The sequence below is a fragment of the Piliocolobus tephrosceles genome, chromosome 18 (genome assembly GCF_002776525.5).
Source record: "Piliocolobus tephrosceles isolate RC106 chromosome 18, ASM277652v3, whole genome shotgun sequence".
Lineage (NCBI taxonomy): Eukaryota > Metazoa > Chordata > Mammalia > Primates > Cercopithecidae > Piliocolobus > Piliocolobus tephrosceles.
In genome coordinates, this window is record NC_045451.1 from 73,323,928 (window position 1) to 73,341,421 (window position 17,494).

Below are 17,494 nucleotides of genomic sequence, written 5' to 3' on the forward strand. Positions count from 1 at the left end.
CATACTTGATTTTCCTAATTTCAAAGGAAAGTTATGTAAAAAAAGTAAAAATTATTAAAGAAAAAACCTTTAGTTTTTCTAGTTGAGGATCTCTTTACCCCAAGACCATTCCAAGTCATAAAAAGGAAACGTGATTTCACAATGTGTCTGCGTGTATTTCTAAAGTCTGCTGGAATGAGATCTGTGTCTCCTGTGCTCATTTGCAATGTGAACTTGCCGCTTTCTCATGGAGAGATTGTGGCAGGGGGTCACATTCCAGGGCGATGCTGGGCCCGTGCCAGGCGGGGCCCTTCACTGGCCTGGAGCCCGGTGCCAGGAGAAGGGAGTGTAAATATCCCGAGAAGGCCCTGCAGCGCGAAGCCCAAGGCCTGCGGTGAAGCCCCAGAGGATAAGATGCCTTGAAGGGAGGGAGGCCAGGAGCCCAGGGTGCCGAAAAGAGAGGGAAGAAATCATCTCACAACTGGATCCTGGTGCCCTCACCCTCGCTGATGCCACGTGCATCAGAGACCAGCTGCCCGGCTCAGACCTACCAAATTCTTGACCCACAAAAATATGCACATATAAAGTGATTTTTAAAAAAATAGTAAAATCTCATTTTATTAATAAAATTAATAAGTTGATTAACTTAGTTATAGGGCAGTGTTTTATGCAGCAAAGCACATGACAACCACCTGGTTTCTACAGGGAAAGAAGTCTCCTCTACATTTGTTTACATCATTTATTTTTTATATTACACATTAACATATTTTGTCTTTTCTTTCTTTCTTTTTTTTTTTTTTTTGAGACGGATTCCTTTTTTTTTTGGTACTCAGGCTGGAGTGCAGTGGTGCGATCTTAGCTCACTGCAACTTCTTTCTCCCCAGTTCAAGTGATTCTCCTGCTTCAGCCTCCTGAGTAGCTGGGATTACAGGCATTCACCACCATGCCTGCCAGTGGTGTGATCTCAGCTTACTGCAATGTCTGCCTCCCCGGTTCAACAGATTCTTGTGCCTCAGCCTCCTGAGTAGCTGAGATTACAGGCGCTTGCCACCATGCCCCGCTAATTTTTGTATTTTTAGTAGAGATAGGGTTCCACCCACCATATTGGCCAGGCTGGTCTTGAACTCCTGACCTCAGATGATCCACCCACTTCAGTCTCCCAAAGTGCCAGGATTACAGGCATAAGCCACTGTGCCTGGCCTTTTTTTTTTTTTTTTTTTACCAGAGATCTTTCTCCTTTCTCTTAAGAGGATCAAAAAAGCAAATTAAAATAGGAGGTAGAGGAAAAAGCATTACGTTTTATGTAAAAGGTATTATAATATTGGTATTTGTTCAGGAGTAACACCTATAACCAGGAACAACAAACTTTTTTTTTTTCCAAATAAGCTACATTGCCCATTATTTTAGTAGGCAGTACCTTGTAATTGTTATGTATTTTTTATTATTCTTTTACATGTCTTAAAATTTTGCCAGCAAAGCCTTACTAGTACTGCTGAAAAGACACTTTTCCTGCTTACTTGGGAAAGTTTGCTCTCTGAATTAAAAAATAAACAAAGAGTGACAGCTCTGTCATCCTTTTCTTTCTTCTCCTCTTTATCCTAACCCCTCCCTCATTCTGCCTTCTTCCTGCCCTCTTCTGCTTTTCCCCATAGGCCATCAGAGTACTTCTGCATAAACAACAGGATCTGACTCCAGGTCTCCCAGGACGGAAGGGGCACTTGCAGGCCCATGTGCTCAATGGCAGGGTAAGAACAAGGGCTGGAACCCAGGCAGGCGCTCTGTGTTCTCTGGAGGGAGGGCACATAGCACGCAGACTCCGGCTTGGGCATCCCTTTGGCTGAATTTGACTTCTGGTAATTCCCACTTCCTTAAACCACTCTCTTAAGCCACGCAGAACATCTCAGTGGCCCAGCCTACTTACAAGTTGTCCCCTGTTGAATGGGGTAGGAGGAAAAGATCTCGAGCAGGAGGCACAAGGGAAGATGGTCCAAAATGGAGATGGGGTGGCTGGTAGGAAAGGTTTGCATATTGCAGAAAAATGACCACTACAAATTTAATTTCATCAAAGTTATGCTTTAAAAATGCAACCAAAAATTCAAGATGAAAATACCCTAAGACACAGAAATTCCATTCTAATGCAGACACTAAGAAAAACTCTCATACCTGTGTACAAAGAGACAGGCACAAGGATGTTTACTGCAGTAACATAAGAGGGCAAAAAATGGAAACACCTAAATGTCATCAACAGGGTAAGTGGTAAATGTATTGTGAAATATTCACATGGTAAAATACTATTGCCAGTTTAAATCAATGAACTAAAGCCACATGTTTTATTCCTTCTTGATTATTCTTAGAAAACCTGTACTCTCTATATAGGATCTCCTTTTCTCCCCTCCGTGTTATTTTTCATTGTGTTTGTCTCTGTTGTTCTCCACATTTTTTTGTTGTTGTTGTTTTTTGAGATGGAGTCTCATTCTGTCACCCAGGCTGGAGTGTAATAGCATGATCTCGGCTCACTGCAACCTCTGCCTCCCGGGTTCAAGTGATTCTCCTGCCTCAGCCTCCTGAGTAGCTGGAATTACAGGCACACACCAACACACCCAACTAATTTTTGTATTTTTAGAGACGGGGTTTCACCATGTTGGCCAGGCTGGTCTTGAACTCCTGACCTCAAGTGATCCACCTGCCTTGGCCTCCCAAAGTGCTGGGATTACAGGCATGAGCCACCCCACCCGGCCTCTACATTTTTAAAAATAAATTTGATTCCATTTTTTTTTTTTTAACTGAGGTGAAATTCACATAACAAACTAACAATTTTAAAGTGAACAATGTAGTGGCTTTTAGTGCACTCACAATGTTGTGCAGCCACCACTTTTATCTAGTTCCATAACATTTTCTTCATTGCAGAAGCAAGCCCTGTGCCCGCTACGCCATTCGTCTCTATCTCTGCCTCTCCCCCCAGGGCCTGGCAACCATCTGATGCTTTCTGTCTCCATGGATTTACATGCTCTGGATGTGTCAGGCAAATGGCATTACACAACATGCGACCTTTTGTGACAGGCTTTTTTCGTGTACTGTAATGTTTCCAAGGTTCAACCACATTGTGGATTTAAATTACTGCTGAGAGTTACTTTATTTTAGCCCGAAAAACTTCCTTTATTATTTCTTGTAAGGTGGGTTGGCGAGAATGAATTATTTCAGATTTTATTTCTCTGATAATGTCTTTAGTTTACCTTCAGGTTTTCAACATTTTTATTTTTATTTATTTATTTATTTACCTTCAGTTTTGAACGATAGTTTTGCTGGGTATAGGATTTTGGGCTGACAGTCTGCCCACCCCTGCCCTGAGCACTTTGAATATGTTTTCCATTGTCTCTGGCTTCCGTCGTTTCTGTGATGAGTCATCTGTTAATCTTATTGGGGCTCCTTTGTAAGTGTTGAGTTGCTTTTCTCATGCTGCGTTCAAGATTTTCTTCTTGTCTTTGATTTTCAGCATTTCTACTACAAAATGTCTGTCTGTGGATCTCTTTGAACTTGTCTAACTTGGAGTTTGTTGATCTTCCTCAATGTCTGGGTTAGTGTTTTTTGGCTAATTTAGGAGTTTTCAGCTAATGCTTCTTCAAATGTAATTTCTGCTCCTCGCTTTCCTCTCCTTCTGATACATTTGTGGTATGCTTAATGTGGTATGCTTAACATTTCTCTGAAGTGTTGTTTATTTTTAATAATTACTAATTATTAATTCTTTTTTCTCCTTGTTTTTGAGAGTACATAAACTCTATCAATCTATCTTCAAGTCTGCTAATTCTTTCTTCTGCCAGGTTAGCCTCTCCAGTGAATTTTAAAATTCGGTTATTGTGCTTTTTGACTCCAGAATTTCCATTTGGTTCCTTTTCTTACAAAAATTTTTCTATCTCTTTATTGATATTCTCTATCTGATATGACGATGGCATCATACTCTACTTATTTCATCATGGGTTCTCTAGTTCTTTGCTTTTTTCTTCTTTATTGAGATAGAGTCTCTCTCTGTCTTCCAGATGGAGGACAGTGTTAGGATCATAGCTCACTGCAGCCTTGAACTTCTGTGATAATCAAGTGATACTCCCACTTCAGATTCCAGATTAGCTGGGACTATAGCACCACTGTGCCCAGCTATAATTTTTATTTTTGTAGGGACAGGCTTACACTATGTTGTCCAGGATGATCTTCAATTCCTGACCTCCTCCCACCTCAGCCACCCAAAGTGTTGGGATTACAGGTGTGAGCCATTGTGCCAGGCCTCTTTTAGTTTTTTAACAGACAATTTCTGTTGCCTGCTTTTTTTCTGGTGTCTGAGCCATGATTTCCTTTTCTTTGTATGTTTCCTAACTTTTTGTTAAAATTGAATGTTTTAGAGTTTTGTTAAAATTGTACATTTTAGATAAAATACTGTGGCAACTCTGGGTACTGGTCATCTGTCTGTGGGGCTTGTTGTTGTTATTTGCTGGTTTTTTCTTTAGTGAGTAGCTGGATTACTTCATTACTTCAGTGGGTCGATTTCTCCAAGAAGTGTCAGACCTCTCACGCTGCTCCTCAGGAGGCGCAGATCTGGGTACATTTGGACACTCTTCTTCATCTTTTCTGCACCGCCCTCAGGTCTGTTCTTTACTTAGCATCCAGAGTAATTCTTTTTTTTTTTTGACAGAATCTCACTCTGTTGCCCAGTGCAGTAGTGCGCTCTTGGCTCACTGCAGCCTCTACCTTCCAGGTTCAAGTGCTTCTCCTGCCTCAGCCTCCGAAGTCGCTGGGACCACAGGCACAAGCCACCACGCCTGGCGAATTTTTGTATTCTTAGTGGAGACAGCCCCTACTGCTTCTTTACATTGTTCTCATCAGGCATTGCATGAGGATGAATCACCTCCACACATCCTGCACGTCCACCCCACTGCCCAGCTGCTTGTTGCACACTCCAGAGGTATCAGTATGCTATTGTTACTGTAACAAGCTACCACAAACCTGGCAGCTTAAAATAACACACATTTATTGTCTTACATGTTGGAGGTCCAAAGTCCAAGATGAGTGAGCACGACTGTGTTCCTTCTGGTTGTTATAGGGGAGAATCTACCTTCTTTCCTTTTCCAGCTTCTAGAAGCTTCCTGTATTCCTTGGCTCATAGCCCCTTCCTCCATCTTCAAAGCCAGCAAAGCAACATCTTCAAATTTCTCTCTCTTTCCCTCTCTCCATTTGACCCCTCTTTCCAACATCACATCTCCTGTGACTCCGACCCTCTTGCTGTCCTCCTATAAGGGCTCTTGTGATGACATTGTGCCTACTCAAATAACCCAGGATAACCCCCTCACCCCCAAATCCTTAACTTAATCACACCTGTAGGATCTCTTTCCCCACCTAAAATAGCATATTAACAAGTTGCAGGGATTGCCACATGGACATCTTGGGGGGCCATTACTCAGCCAGCCACACCAAGCATGCACATATCGTACAACCAGCAATTCCACTTAGGGCTGTCTGCCTTAGAGAGATCGCTGTAGTTACACAAGAAGATGTGCACAAGGATGTTTACTATAACACTCTGTGTAATGGTGAAATAGTGGAAATAACTTCTTTTTCAGCATAGTACAGTGATTAAAAAAGCAATTCTGAAGCCAAACTTCTTTGATTCAAATTCCAGCTCAGCCATTCACCAGCTGTGTGACCTGGAACAATGTATTTAACTTCTCTGTAGCTGGTTTTCTCATCTCTAAAAGGGTTATCATAATAGATCGTATATCATAGGTTCATTTTGTGGACTTAACTACTTAATGCAAATAAAGTGCTTAGATAGTACCTGGCATACTGCAAATGCTATATGAGTGTTTAATGTTGTTATTACAGTAGAAGAATGCCTAAAAAGTGAGATTGGTTCATTTAATGCCACTCTCTTCAACAGCTAAAATAAGTAAGTCATCCCTCATGTGAGTGAAATATCTCAAATATATATATAGATAGATTTTTTTATTTTTTGAGATGGAGTTCTGCTCTTGTCACTCAGGCTGGGATGCAGAGGCGCAATCTCGGCTCACTGCAACCTCTGCCTCCCAGGTTCAAGCGATTCTCCTGCCTCAGCCTCCCAAGTAGCTGGGATTACATGAGTGTGCCACCACGCCTAGCTAATTTTTGTGTTTTTAGTAGAGACGGGGTTTCACCATGTTGGCCAGGCTAGGCTCAAACTCCTGACCCCAAGTGATCCGCCCACCTCAGCCTCCCAAAGTGCTGGGAGTACAGGCATGAGCCACTGCACCCAGCCTCGAATATATTTTATTGAGTGAATAAAGCAAGATGCAAAAGATACATACTGTATAATATCATTTAAGTCATTTTGAGGACACAAAGCAATTGAATAGATTGTTTATAGATGTAATAATATGTAATAAAGCACAAAGTGGGTATAATGCACACAAACTTCACAGTAATGTCTACCTGGGAGGAAAGGGAGAGAAAGAAGGACTTAAGCTACAGCTATACTTTTCTTTATTAGTTCCCTCATTCATTTTTTTTAAACAAAAAGATGTGAAGCAAATAAAGCGAAATATCAGTTTCTGATTTATCTGGCTGAGGATATAGATGTCATAGTTTTCTTTTACTGGCACGTTTGAACCGTTTCATAATTGAATATTAAAAATTCAAGAAGCTTAAACTTGGAAGTTTTGTGTGTTGGTGTTTGCTGTCCAGCATGCTGGTGGCTGCGCTGTGCAGGTGCCGATCAGGGCTCTGTTGCCGTCCAACTGATGCCAGGTGGGTGGAGCTCCTTCCCCCAAGGCCGCTCATTGGTGCCCAAGGAGACCACGCCTCCCTCCTGCTGGGCGCGGGTGGTGACGTGCAATGCTCTGCCAGTGGTGAGGCTGGTGCTCTGCGGCAGCCTCCTGACCAGTCTGGCTGCTTCCACACCATCTCCCTCCTCCCAAAACGATCCTTTTAGAAAGGACGTCGAGTGTTCACACGCCTCCAGTGACTTCCCATCTCCTTTGGAATCCAGTCTCAAGTTCTCATCATCATCTTAAAACCCTGCAGGACCCGGGCCCCACTGGCCTCTCCCTGCTTATTTCCTACTTTCCACTGGATCACTGTGTGCCTGGCACCAGCGAGCCTCCTCCTTGCTCCTTGAGCAAGCCCAGCGTGCACCTGTCTCATGGCCTTTGATGGCCAGAATTCTTGTCCCCATATCCTGGAAGTTCTCCTCCCCGTGCAAGTCTCTGCTTTCAATTCACCTCCTCCAAGATGCCTCCCTGACTTCCTACCGGTAATAGATGGCCCTGACTGTCTGTCCCGGTGTCTATTTTCATTTCTTCCAGGGATAGCAGCACTTTTAATATTACCTGTCTGCCCTACTGGGATGCAGGCTCCATGAGATCAGAGACTTCGCCTATTTGGTTCACCATCAAATCCCCTAAAAGAGTACCTGGGACAAAGTTGCACTCGATACATGTTTGCTGAGGAGCTGATTGAGAGCAGGGCAGAAGGCCCCACGGTCAGGTGCTTTGTCTTCCCGCCTTAGCACTGGCGCCCTCATCTACAGCCTCTGGGAAGCTGCGTCTCTGGAAGATGATCCTTGGTCTCCAGAGAGAGGGAGAGTGTGTGGGGGGGACGTCTCTTGGTTGCTCACGGGGAACGGGCCCAGTGACCACATCGTTTTCTGAGCAGCTCCTGCCCCATCTCACATCTCCTCATTCCAGCTGCCTCTCAAGAGTTTGCAGGGAGGGTCAACTCACACCATGATCTAAATACGTATCCATCTTCACAGTGCTTTTCTTTTTTTTTTTTTTTTCTTTTTTAGAGATGGAGTCTCACTCTGTCACCCAAGTAGGAGTGCAGTGGCATGATCTCGGCTCACTGCAATGTCCACCTCCCGGTCTCAAGCAATTCTCCAGCCTCAGCCTCCCCAGTAGCTGGGATTACAGGTACCTGCCACCTGCCACCACGCCCAGCTATTTGTGTGTGTGTGTGTGTGTGTGTTTTTAGTAGAGACGGGGTTTTGCCATGTTGGCCAGCCTGGTCTCGAACTCCTGACCTCCAGCAATTCACCTGCCTTGGCCTCCCAAAGTGCTGGGATTACTGACGTGAGCCACCACGCCCAGCCCGGGATGCTTTTCTAAGTCAGCTCCATGCTCTTTCCATTCTCCAAATATCCTCTAAAATCTTATGTCTGCTGTTGGTCTCTTCTCCCTTCGACAAGTGGGTTTGTATCTTTTCAATTCTTATCCTTTTAACAATTTTCTTGAAGGGAGAGCAACAAACACATGCAGCTCATCTACCAGGCTTAACTGGGAGTTCTTGATCCACAAACTATCTTTTTAAAGAGTGTATGTTATTAAGCTTGTGACAGGTTAAATGTGATAATTGAAGAAACAAATATGGCATTATAGACGTTGAGTTCAACATCATAATAAAATAACTATTACTAACATTGACATTTGAGACGGCCAGGACGGTCATCTTTTCAGTCCTGTATCGGCCATGCTTGGGCAAACCTCTTTGACATGGGACCACTATTAATTTCTGGTTCTGTCTGCTAATAGGATACTGGCTTAGTCTCCCATCAGTCCATTTTATGAGGTGAGTTGATAAGAAATTAGTAGTTTTACTTTAATGAATATATTTTATTTTGAGACAATTTGAACAGAATGTGCAGAGGATTCTCATGTCCCCTCACCAAGCCCCCATGTCCTGCGTTGTAAACCTCTTGCATTACTGTGATATACTGATGTTGCACCTGATGAGCCAAGAGTGATACTTTATTGCCAACTGAGGACCAGGGGTGAGCCTGGGTGGTGGCATTCCCAGCAGTTTGGGAGGTTGAGGCAGGAGGGTGGCTTGAGGCCAGGAGTTTGATACTATCCTGGGCAACACAGTGAGACCCCGCCTCTACAGTAATTTTTGAAAAGTTAACCAGGTGTGGTCGTGTGCACCAATAGTTTCAAGTACTCGGGAGGCTGAGGCAGAGGATCGCTTGAGCCCAGGAGTTGGAGGTTCAGTCTTGCTGTTGTACATTCTACGGGTTTGGATGATTGTATAATAGTGTGTATCCACCATTATAGTATCAGACAGAGTAGTTTCACTGAAGAATCCTCTATGTTCTATCTATTCATCCCTCCCCCAACACCCAACCCTTCGCAACCCCTGATCTTTTACTGTCTCCATAGTTTTGCCTTTTCCAGGGTGTCATAGAGTTGGACTCATATAGGGTGTAGCCTTTTCATACTGTCTTCCTTAACTCAAATAATGTGCATTTAAATTTCCTCCCTATCTTTTCACGGCTTGATAGCTCATTTCTTTTTAGTGCTGAATCATATTCCAGTATTGGGATGCACCGCAGTGTATTTATCCATTCACCTACTGAAGACATCTGAGTTGCTTCCACGTTTCTGCAATGATGAAAAAAGCTGTTATAAGCATCCACGTGCGCCGGGTAAATGCCACAGAGCATGAGTGCTGGGTCTCATGGTAAGGGCAGTTTGGTTTACAAAATTGTTCATGAGGGTTCACTGAGCTAATATTTTCTACACTTGTGCTTCCCCTAGTGTTTGGAGCGCTTCATCTCTGCATTGCCAACATCTTAAAAAACACATTTTGTCTTAAAATGAACAAAGCACATGAACACTGATTTTTTTCAGCTTACTCTAATGGTATCTTTGTTTCTGCATATCATTTGAGATTGTTCCCTTGGGTTTAGCTGAGACTGACTCCTTTCTCGTAGGGTTACTGGAACCTCTTCAAGGCTTCGTGTGCTCCAGTGGACTGTTACGGGCACTTCCTTTTTGATGTGCAAGACATCACTTTGGCCAGTGGGGGTTCTTTGTTTTATTTAGCAAGATCTCACATATTTTGAAAAACATTCTCTGGCAACCACAAGATGTGCTGGACCCGTCTTGATTTTCCCCATTTTCACCGTGGAGGCAACGACTTTCCAAGGATTTTTGGCCACTGTTTGTGGAATGGAGAATTGGAGGTTGAAATCCAGGGCTCTCTCTCCGAGGGCCTTGGGCTTCCCTCTGAGTCCAGGCTGCACACAGGTAACGAGGGAAGCAGGGGCTGCCCGTGCTCCGGTGACAGAATCAGAAACCCTTTTAGAGTGTGTGAACTCACACTGATGTTCTCACTCAACTCCAACTTTACTAAGCCATTCTTTATTTTGTTCTAACACTAAAATATGTTTTAAAATGGTAAATTGTATCCCTTTTGAACACAAAGATTTTTTTTAAAATAAAATTACCCCCTCCAAAATAAATTTAGAGATGCTTCGTGTCAGTTAAGTACCTTCGATCACCTTCTCAGAAGATGCCTTTTTCCAAACCAACAGCCATTTCCAAGACCTTGAGACATTCAAAGTCAATTTTTAAAGCTCAATTAATTACAATACATTTGCACAGATCACACAGCCTAAAGCCACAGCTCATTGGCAGAGGGTATTCTCATCTGTGAAGCAGAGCGCTTAACTCACACATACTGAGTTACTCGCAGTCAGCAGTGATAATATTCAACCAGGACAGCCATTAGGATGAAATTTTCCTGTAATTGGCCTCTCTTTTGTGGTATATGGGAAGGACTTACTCTCTGGGCCTGTGACGCTTTTCTTAGCCTGTCTCCTCCTCCGCCCTCCTAACTGAGGAGGCCTCTCTCAGGGATTTTCTGCTGTAGACAAGTCCCCGGTTGCTGGAAAACTCTGGCTTCATGGGGTGCGGGGACTGATGTGTCATCCGTACCTGTGACGCTTTATGTATTTAATTGTTTAATTTTTACGTAGGTCATGTGTCTACTCATGCCTGTGAGCCAATGATTTACTCTTATTCTTAATGTCTTTATACATTGATTACAACAAATCCTCAGGAAACCTCTTTCTGGAAGCTCCTGGAATTCCTGGGCAGCTGGACATCAATGCCCCTGACACCTAGAGGGCCTCGTCCTCCTTGCTTTTATATAATTTTCCAAATAGCACCATGCTAACCCTGCTGTCAACCTGTAGTGGACAGAGGACGGTTTTGAAATGGTTTGCATGAGAAAAGTCCTGCCCCCAGATTTTAAAGAAAGAAAACCTTTCTTTTAGTAAAGGACACGGCTATACTGCAAGACCAGCCAGTTGCCAAGAGGCATTCTGGCCTCAGCTTCTCGAAGCCTCTCTGTCCCCTGAGTAAAGCAGTCCAGTGAACCCAGAAGACATTGCGAGGTGAGGCCAAAGACACAGGCAGAAGACCCAGGACTTGGCCCTAACCCATTAGTCCACTTGCGTTTTTGCTTTGGTGTTGGGATCTCAGGGGAATGTGGGATCAACCCAGGCCAGGGTTCTCCCAGGACCTTTCTGCCAGGCTTCTTGGGCAAGACACACTCTTTCATCAGGGTCACTAGACAGGATAGCACCTGGGGCCACTGCTGCCCTATGGAGAGGCCCCAGCTGAGAATCAGACCCAACTGAGGCAGCAGAGCAGGAATGGAGAGAGACAGACAAAGCCACAAAACCTTCATTCGAAACGGGCTTCAGACTTGCCTAAAGCCACATCCACCCCTTGAACTTCACAGATAAAGTGAGCCAAGATTTTCCCTTATTCAGCATCGATTTGAGTTATGTCTTACCACTTGCGTTCCAAAGAATCCTGTTGAAACAGAACTTCGGGGTTTTAAATACGAAGTTGTAGGCAATTTGCGAGAGGTGGCTAAAATGAACTCATGCGATATTAGTTTGTACTACCCTATCTGCCCCAGGTGACCAACCTGGTCTAAATAGAAAAAAAACACGCGTGGCATTATACTTACTGTTGGCCACTACCCTCTGAGTGTCTGGAAGTGTCCAGAGGAGTGACAGAGGACTCAAGGACACAGCACATGAAAAATGGTTGGACGTGCCACAGCTGTCTGCTTGGAGAAGGAAAACGTGGGAGAGAGCTGCTTCAAATAGTGATCTTGTGCAGAGGACGCTGGTAGCTCTGCACGCACAGGACAGCTGATCTGGGCTGTCGGAGGTCACCTGCTGAACCCAGGTCTCAGCTCAGTGCAGGAACAAACTCCCCTAACTCAGCATGGTCCCCATTTAGTATTGTCTGCCTGGGCAAGCATGAGCTCCAGGATAGTTGGAAAACTGCTTGGCAAGGAGGTGCTAGAGACATTTCTGAGATGGCTTCACCTTTGAGGGCATGTCCCTTCAGAGTCTAAAATTTATAAGAATGTCGAGCTATTGGCTTGTGCTTTAATTGAGATTAGCTGGCAGCTAACTGAGAGTAAGTTGCCTGCTTCACAGTTTTGGCCTGATTGAGGGTTGGCCTTGCTTCTCAATGTTTTTATCACGCCTGCAGTGGCCAAGTGAATCAAAGGGAGGCTTCTGCCCAAAATGCTGAGATAGAACGAGCTGTGCGATTCCTGCCCTTTCCTCCACGACTTGTTTCTCCAAATCGCACTTGGCCGTTTGGGCTTTTCTCTGTCTTTCGTGGGTGAAGACTTTGTGGTCCTGGAAATATGGGTCCTGATTTGAGATTTTACCTAGAAAAGGTAGGATGAAGCTGGTGGGGACTGAGGCAGTCTGGAGCACCTACTGACTTCTAAATGGGAACAATTCTTTGCTGAAACCTCTTTTTTTTCCGTGTTGGGTACCAGAGGTTCACATCCCATGAAAACGTAAGCCCGGTGAAGCAGGGACTTTGGTTCACAGCTGCATCCCAACATATTGTGCAGGCCTGGTGCACAGTAAGAGCCCCATAAGTATTTGTTGAATGAAAGAGCGGAAGGTCTTAAAGGATCTCTGAGATCACCTGGTCTATGTCTCTCCTTCTAGGATTTCCCCACCTCTAGAACTGTAAGAAGTAAATTTCTGTTGTTTATAAATTACCAAGTCTGAGGGATTTTGTCAGAGCAGCAGGAATGGACTGACACAATCAGCACACACATCAGCAACATTGATAAGAAATGTGATATATACACACATTTACTTATGTAGGCACTTCACACTTCTACAAAACTTTTAATTTTGATTTAGTGGTACAAGTACATGCTTGTTACACAGGTAAACTTGTGTCAGGGGGTTTGTTGTACAGTTTATTTCATGATGCAGATACTAAGCCGAGCATGCATTCCTTGCTTTTCCTCATCCTCTCCCTCCTCCCAGCCTCCACGCTCTGAAAGGCCCCCATGTGTGCTGTTCCCCTCCATGTGTCCATGTGTTCTCATCATTTAGCTTCGACGTCTAAGTGGGAACATTCAGTATTTGGTTTTCTGTTTCTGTGTTAGTTTTCTTTCTTTTTTTTTTCTTTTTTTTGAGACAGAGTCTTGCTCTGTCGCCCAGGCTGGAGTGCAGTGGCCGGATCTCAGCTCACTGCAAGCTCCGCCTCCCGGGTTTACGCCATTCTCCTGCCTCAGCCTCCAGAGTAGCTGGGACTACAGGTGCCCGCTACTTCGCCCGGCTAGTTTTTTGTATTTTATTAGTAGAGACGGGGTTTCACCGTGTTAGCCAGGATGGTCTCGATCTCCTGACCTTGTGATCCACCCGTCTCGGCCTCCCAAAGTGCTGGGATTACAGGCTTGAGCCACCGCGCCCGGCCTGTTTCTGTGTTAGTTTTCTAAGGTTGATGGCCTCCAGCTCCATCCACATCCCGCAAAGGACATGATCTCTTTCTTTTTTACGGCTGCACAGTATTCCGTAGTGTGTATGTACCACATTTTCTTCGTCCAGTCTACCATTGATGGGTATTTAGGTTGACTCCATGTCTTTGCTATTATGAATGGTGCTGCAGTGAACATACATATGTATGTGTCTTTATAATAGAATGATTTATAGTCCCTTGTGTACATGCCCAGTCATGGGATTGCTGGGTTGGATGGTATCTCTGTCTTTAGGTCTTTGAGGAATCACCACACTGTCTTCCACGATGGCTGAACTAACGTTCACTCCCACCAACAGCACTTTACCCTTTTTACTTCAAGCATTTAATTTAATCGTTGCCATCTAACGGACTGACCAAGAAATAGTTCACACTTTAAACGGAACATGAGGTTCTTAAGTCTTGCAGGCTGAACTGGACAGAGCAGAGAAATTCCTGAGGCAGAATCCGTGACTCAGGCCTAAAGTCTCACTATGTGTCCCCACCTTTCCAGGTGGAACGAGGTTAAAGAATGCCACAGGCAGCTTCCAAAGGTGTGTCAAGGAATGGAGTAGAAACATGCGGTTTAAAGCCTCAGTGCAGTGTGAGTGTCTGCGGACAATGAGCTTCAGGCCCTCCTCAGTGGCACTTCATTCAGCCCAGGGGCGTGAGCTGAGCCCTTCCCTGTGGAGGGAGGGAGGCCTGCGAGGTGTCTGCGGAGTCTCATCCAGTGGGCAGACTGCCTCTCTGCTTTTCCCCGCCTGAGAGAGCTGACTCTGCTGCTGAGTGACCCCACCTTACAAAGTCCTCCCACATCCAAGAGTTCCCTTTTTGCAAAACCTTAAAAACGTGGTGTATAATATAAATGTATATGAAGTTCACATACAGTTAGTGAATTTTTACATCTGCATATACCCCTGCAACCACACTAGATGAAGACAGATCACTTCCCTCTCCCCCAAAGGCTCTCTTGCCCCTTCCCACCCACTATAATCCCGAGTGACCACAGACTGAACTTCCGTCATCGTCAGTTAGCTTCTCCTGTTTTGGAACATCACACAAATACAACCATATGTTACTATTCTTTTGCACCTGAATTCTGTCACTCAAATAAGTTTTTGTGACATTTATCCATGTTGTGTATGCCAGTAGTTTCACAGGTTTAAAAAAAAATATTTTATTTTAAGTTCCGGGGTCCGTGTGTAGGACGTGCATGTTTGTTACATAGGTAAACGTGTGCCATGGTGGTTTGCTGCGCCCATCAACCCGTCACCTAGGTGTTCATCCCGGCATGCATTAGCTATTTAACCCGAGGCTGTTCCCACCACCCCGCCCCCGCTCTCCCGACAGACCGCAGTGTGTATGTTGCTCTCCTCCCTGTGTCTATGTGTTCTCATTGTTCAGCTCCCACGTATAAGTGAGAACATGAGGTGTTTGGTTTTCTGTTCCTGCGTTAGTTTGCTGAGGATAATGGCAAATTTACAAGAAAAAAATAAGTAACCCAATTAAAAACTGGGCAAAGGACAGGAACAGACACTTCTCAAAAGAAGACACACGTGGCCAACAAGCATATTTTAAAAAGCTCAACATCACTGCTCATTAGTTTCATGGTTTTTAAACTACTCTGTAATCTTCCATTATATGGGAGTACCAAAATTTATTTATTTTTTATCCCCTAATGGACATTCGGGTTATTTCCAGTTTTTTTCTCTTGCATTTGAGCAAGTCAGCATGAAGTTCCTTGTGGGTGCCGTTTGTAGGACGCCTGCCCTCAGTCCTCTTGTGCCTTTGTAGAGGAGAATCGCTGGGATGCAGGTTCTACTGACTCCTTGCCCTGGTGAATGTTTCCAATTGTCACTGTTTTCAACCTCAGCCGTTCTAGTGGGTGTGCTATTTCGTGAGTTCAGTGCAAACTGAGCACCTCTTCCCACGTTTGTTGGCTACTTAAGTATCTTCTTCTGTAAGGGAACTTTTCAAAGAATTCGCCCTTTTCTTATGGAGCGCGTTCCTGTAAGAAAAGCCACATTGCTATGCTGTCTACAAATGACCCCTCTCCAGCGGGACAGGGAGATGCAGAGGCACATGATCCTGCCTCTCTCAGTGTTTGATTAAAAAGTGGAGCCTCTGAAAGCAGCCTGGGACCAGGGATTTATGATGGGTCGCTGTGGCTGGTGAGAAGCCGTGGGAGGCCGTGGCCCTGGGACTGGCAGGCCCACAGGCAGAGTAAGGACAAACTGCACTCACAGGGACACCTGGAGCCCATGAGGACAGGGCAGCCCGGGACGTCTCGTGCTTCGTCAACCTCAGGGATGGCGGTGACCTGAGGACAAGGAGGATGTCCTTCTCCACCGGTGCCCTTCTCACATTCCTCACCCGGGACTGGGGATGCTTCGGGGGGAGGCCCAGTGGGGACAAGGGGACCTCAGGTAAAGGAGGCCTGAGGTTCACAGCACCTGGAACCCCACAAGACGCTGCAGAGGGTGACTTGCCTTCCTCCTTCCGAATCTCACACAACTTTCTCTGCAGCCAACTGGACCTGGAACCTTGCAGGGAAGGAATTCTGGGAAGCATGGGACCTGCAGGGCTCAGCGGACATAGTGTAAAGTCACCAGACCTTGTCCTTGCTTGTAAGGCAGTGAAAAGGACCGAAGGAAGCTAAGATTTATTGAAAAGTAAATAAACATTTTTTTATTTACCTTTTGGGCCAGGTACCTTGCTCAACACTTAACTAGCTGGCAATTTATACCCTAGTAGGAAGCCGAATGAATTGTGAGTCAGGGAGAAATGGAGAATTCAGAAGGGAGGCCTCAGAGGCCACCTCACGCCAGCTGCTGTCACTGCAGCCTCAGAGACTCAGAGCTCAGGGAAGACTCAGCCACCCTGGGATGCTCTGTGGGGTACAGGGGACTTGGGGGCCACCTTGGTAACAGGACAGTTAGAGCTGTGGCTGTAAAGACTGAGACGCGGGAGGTCTGTGCAGGGCTGGAGAACCTTTAGGTACCGTAATATTTGTGAGAGATCTGACAGTACCTGTGTCACAGCCCAGGAGGCACCATTTTTCACTGATGTAATGTGTAGATACATACACAAATGTGTCTGGCTGGATCATCTTTGAGGTCACACATTTCTTTCTTTCTTGCTGTGTTTTCCCTTTGTCTTTACTCCCCGGCCCCTAAGGAGAGAGCAGGTGCTGTGGCTTTTGCTCAAGGAGAAAGTCGTGCAGTGAGGCTGAGAGCAGAGGTTGCCTGCAGAACACTTCTCTTTCCATCATGTGTGATTTTCAACCTAATCCCAAAGGAAGTGAACGAGGTGGGTCCCAGAGCAGCGGGGGCCGCAGGATCCCAGGGAGGGGATGGGCATGCAGATGGGGACATGGCCAGTGTCACAGAAGACCCCATGAAGTAGGAACTATTATCTCCAGTGTACAGAGAGACGCTGAGGTGTGGCGATGCTGCGTGTTGGGGCAAAACGCACAGGAGACGTCATCAAGGCTCAGGGACAGAACCCTTGGTCTGGGTGCTGCTTGTCGTAGATTCTGGTCCTGAGAATCTAGAGCGGGGCTCCCACTTCTCCAGGACCAGAATTACCCACATGAAACTTATCTTTCTCATTTCCTTCTATTTCTCATTTAAATTAAAGAGTACAAGGAATAGGATGAATCATTTTGGATAAATTCCATCTAAATGTTATGCATGAGATCCAAGAAACAAAATTGTATTCTCAGATTCACATTCAACCTGAGGTCACTTGGCCCTCAAATTCACTTTTTCTCAACATTCGCTCATGTTTGCCTTTTCTATCTATGTCTCCTTAGATGACTGACTAGCAAACTTCCATGGACTAAGTATGGCCAGGGTATAACTGACATGAGATAGACTGCAAGGGATTGACAGTGAAAAAGAATCTTTTTCACCTCCCACTCT

The 17,494-nt window shown here is 45.1% G+C and overlaps 1 protein-coding gene and 1 long non-coding RNA gene across 2 annotated transcripts in view; both read left to right on the top strand.

Moving 5' to 3' along the window:
- Window positions 1-7,846, top strand: part of LOC111553510 — a 25,174-nt gene extending 17,328 nt beyond the window's left edge. The window contains exons 8-12 of the mRNA XM_023228360.1: window positions 1,632-1,724; window positions 2,121-2,228; window positions 4,476-4,611; window positions 4,724-4,930; window positions 7,787-7,846. Coding sequence (XP_023084128.1) covers window positions 1,632-1,668 — 37 coding nt within the window. The 3' untranslated portion in view covers window positions 1,669-1,724; window positions 2,121-2,228; window positions 4,476-4,611; window positions 4,724-4,930; window positions 7,787-7,846. The remainder of the gene's footprint in view (window positions 1-1,631; window positions 1,725-2,120; window positions 2,229-4,475; window positions 4,612-4,723; window positions 4,931-7,786) is intronic.
- Window positions 7,847-7,851: 5 nt separating this feature from the next.
- LOC111553511 lies at window positions 7,852-10,218 on the top strand. The gene is made up of 3 exons (XR_002734974.1): window positions 7,852-7,910; window positions 9,290-9,453; window positions 9,707-10,218. It is a non-coding gene; the product is annotated as an uncharacterized LOC111553511 (long non-coding RNA).
- Window positions 10,219-17,494: the final 7,276 nt, after the last annotated feature.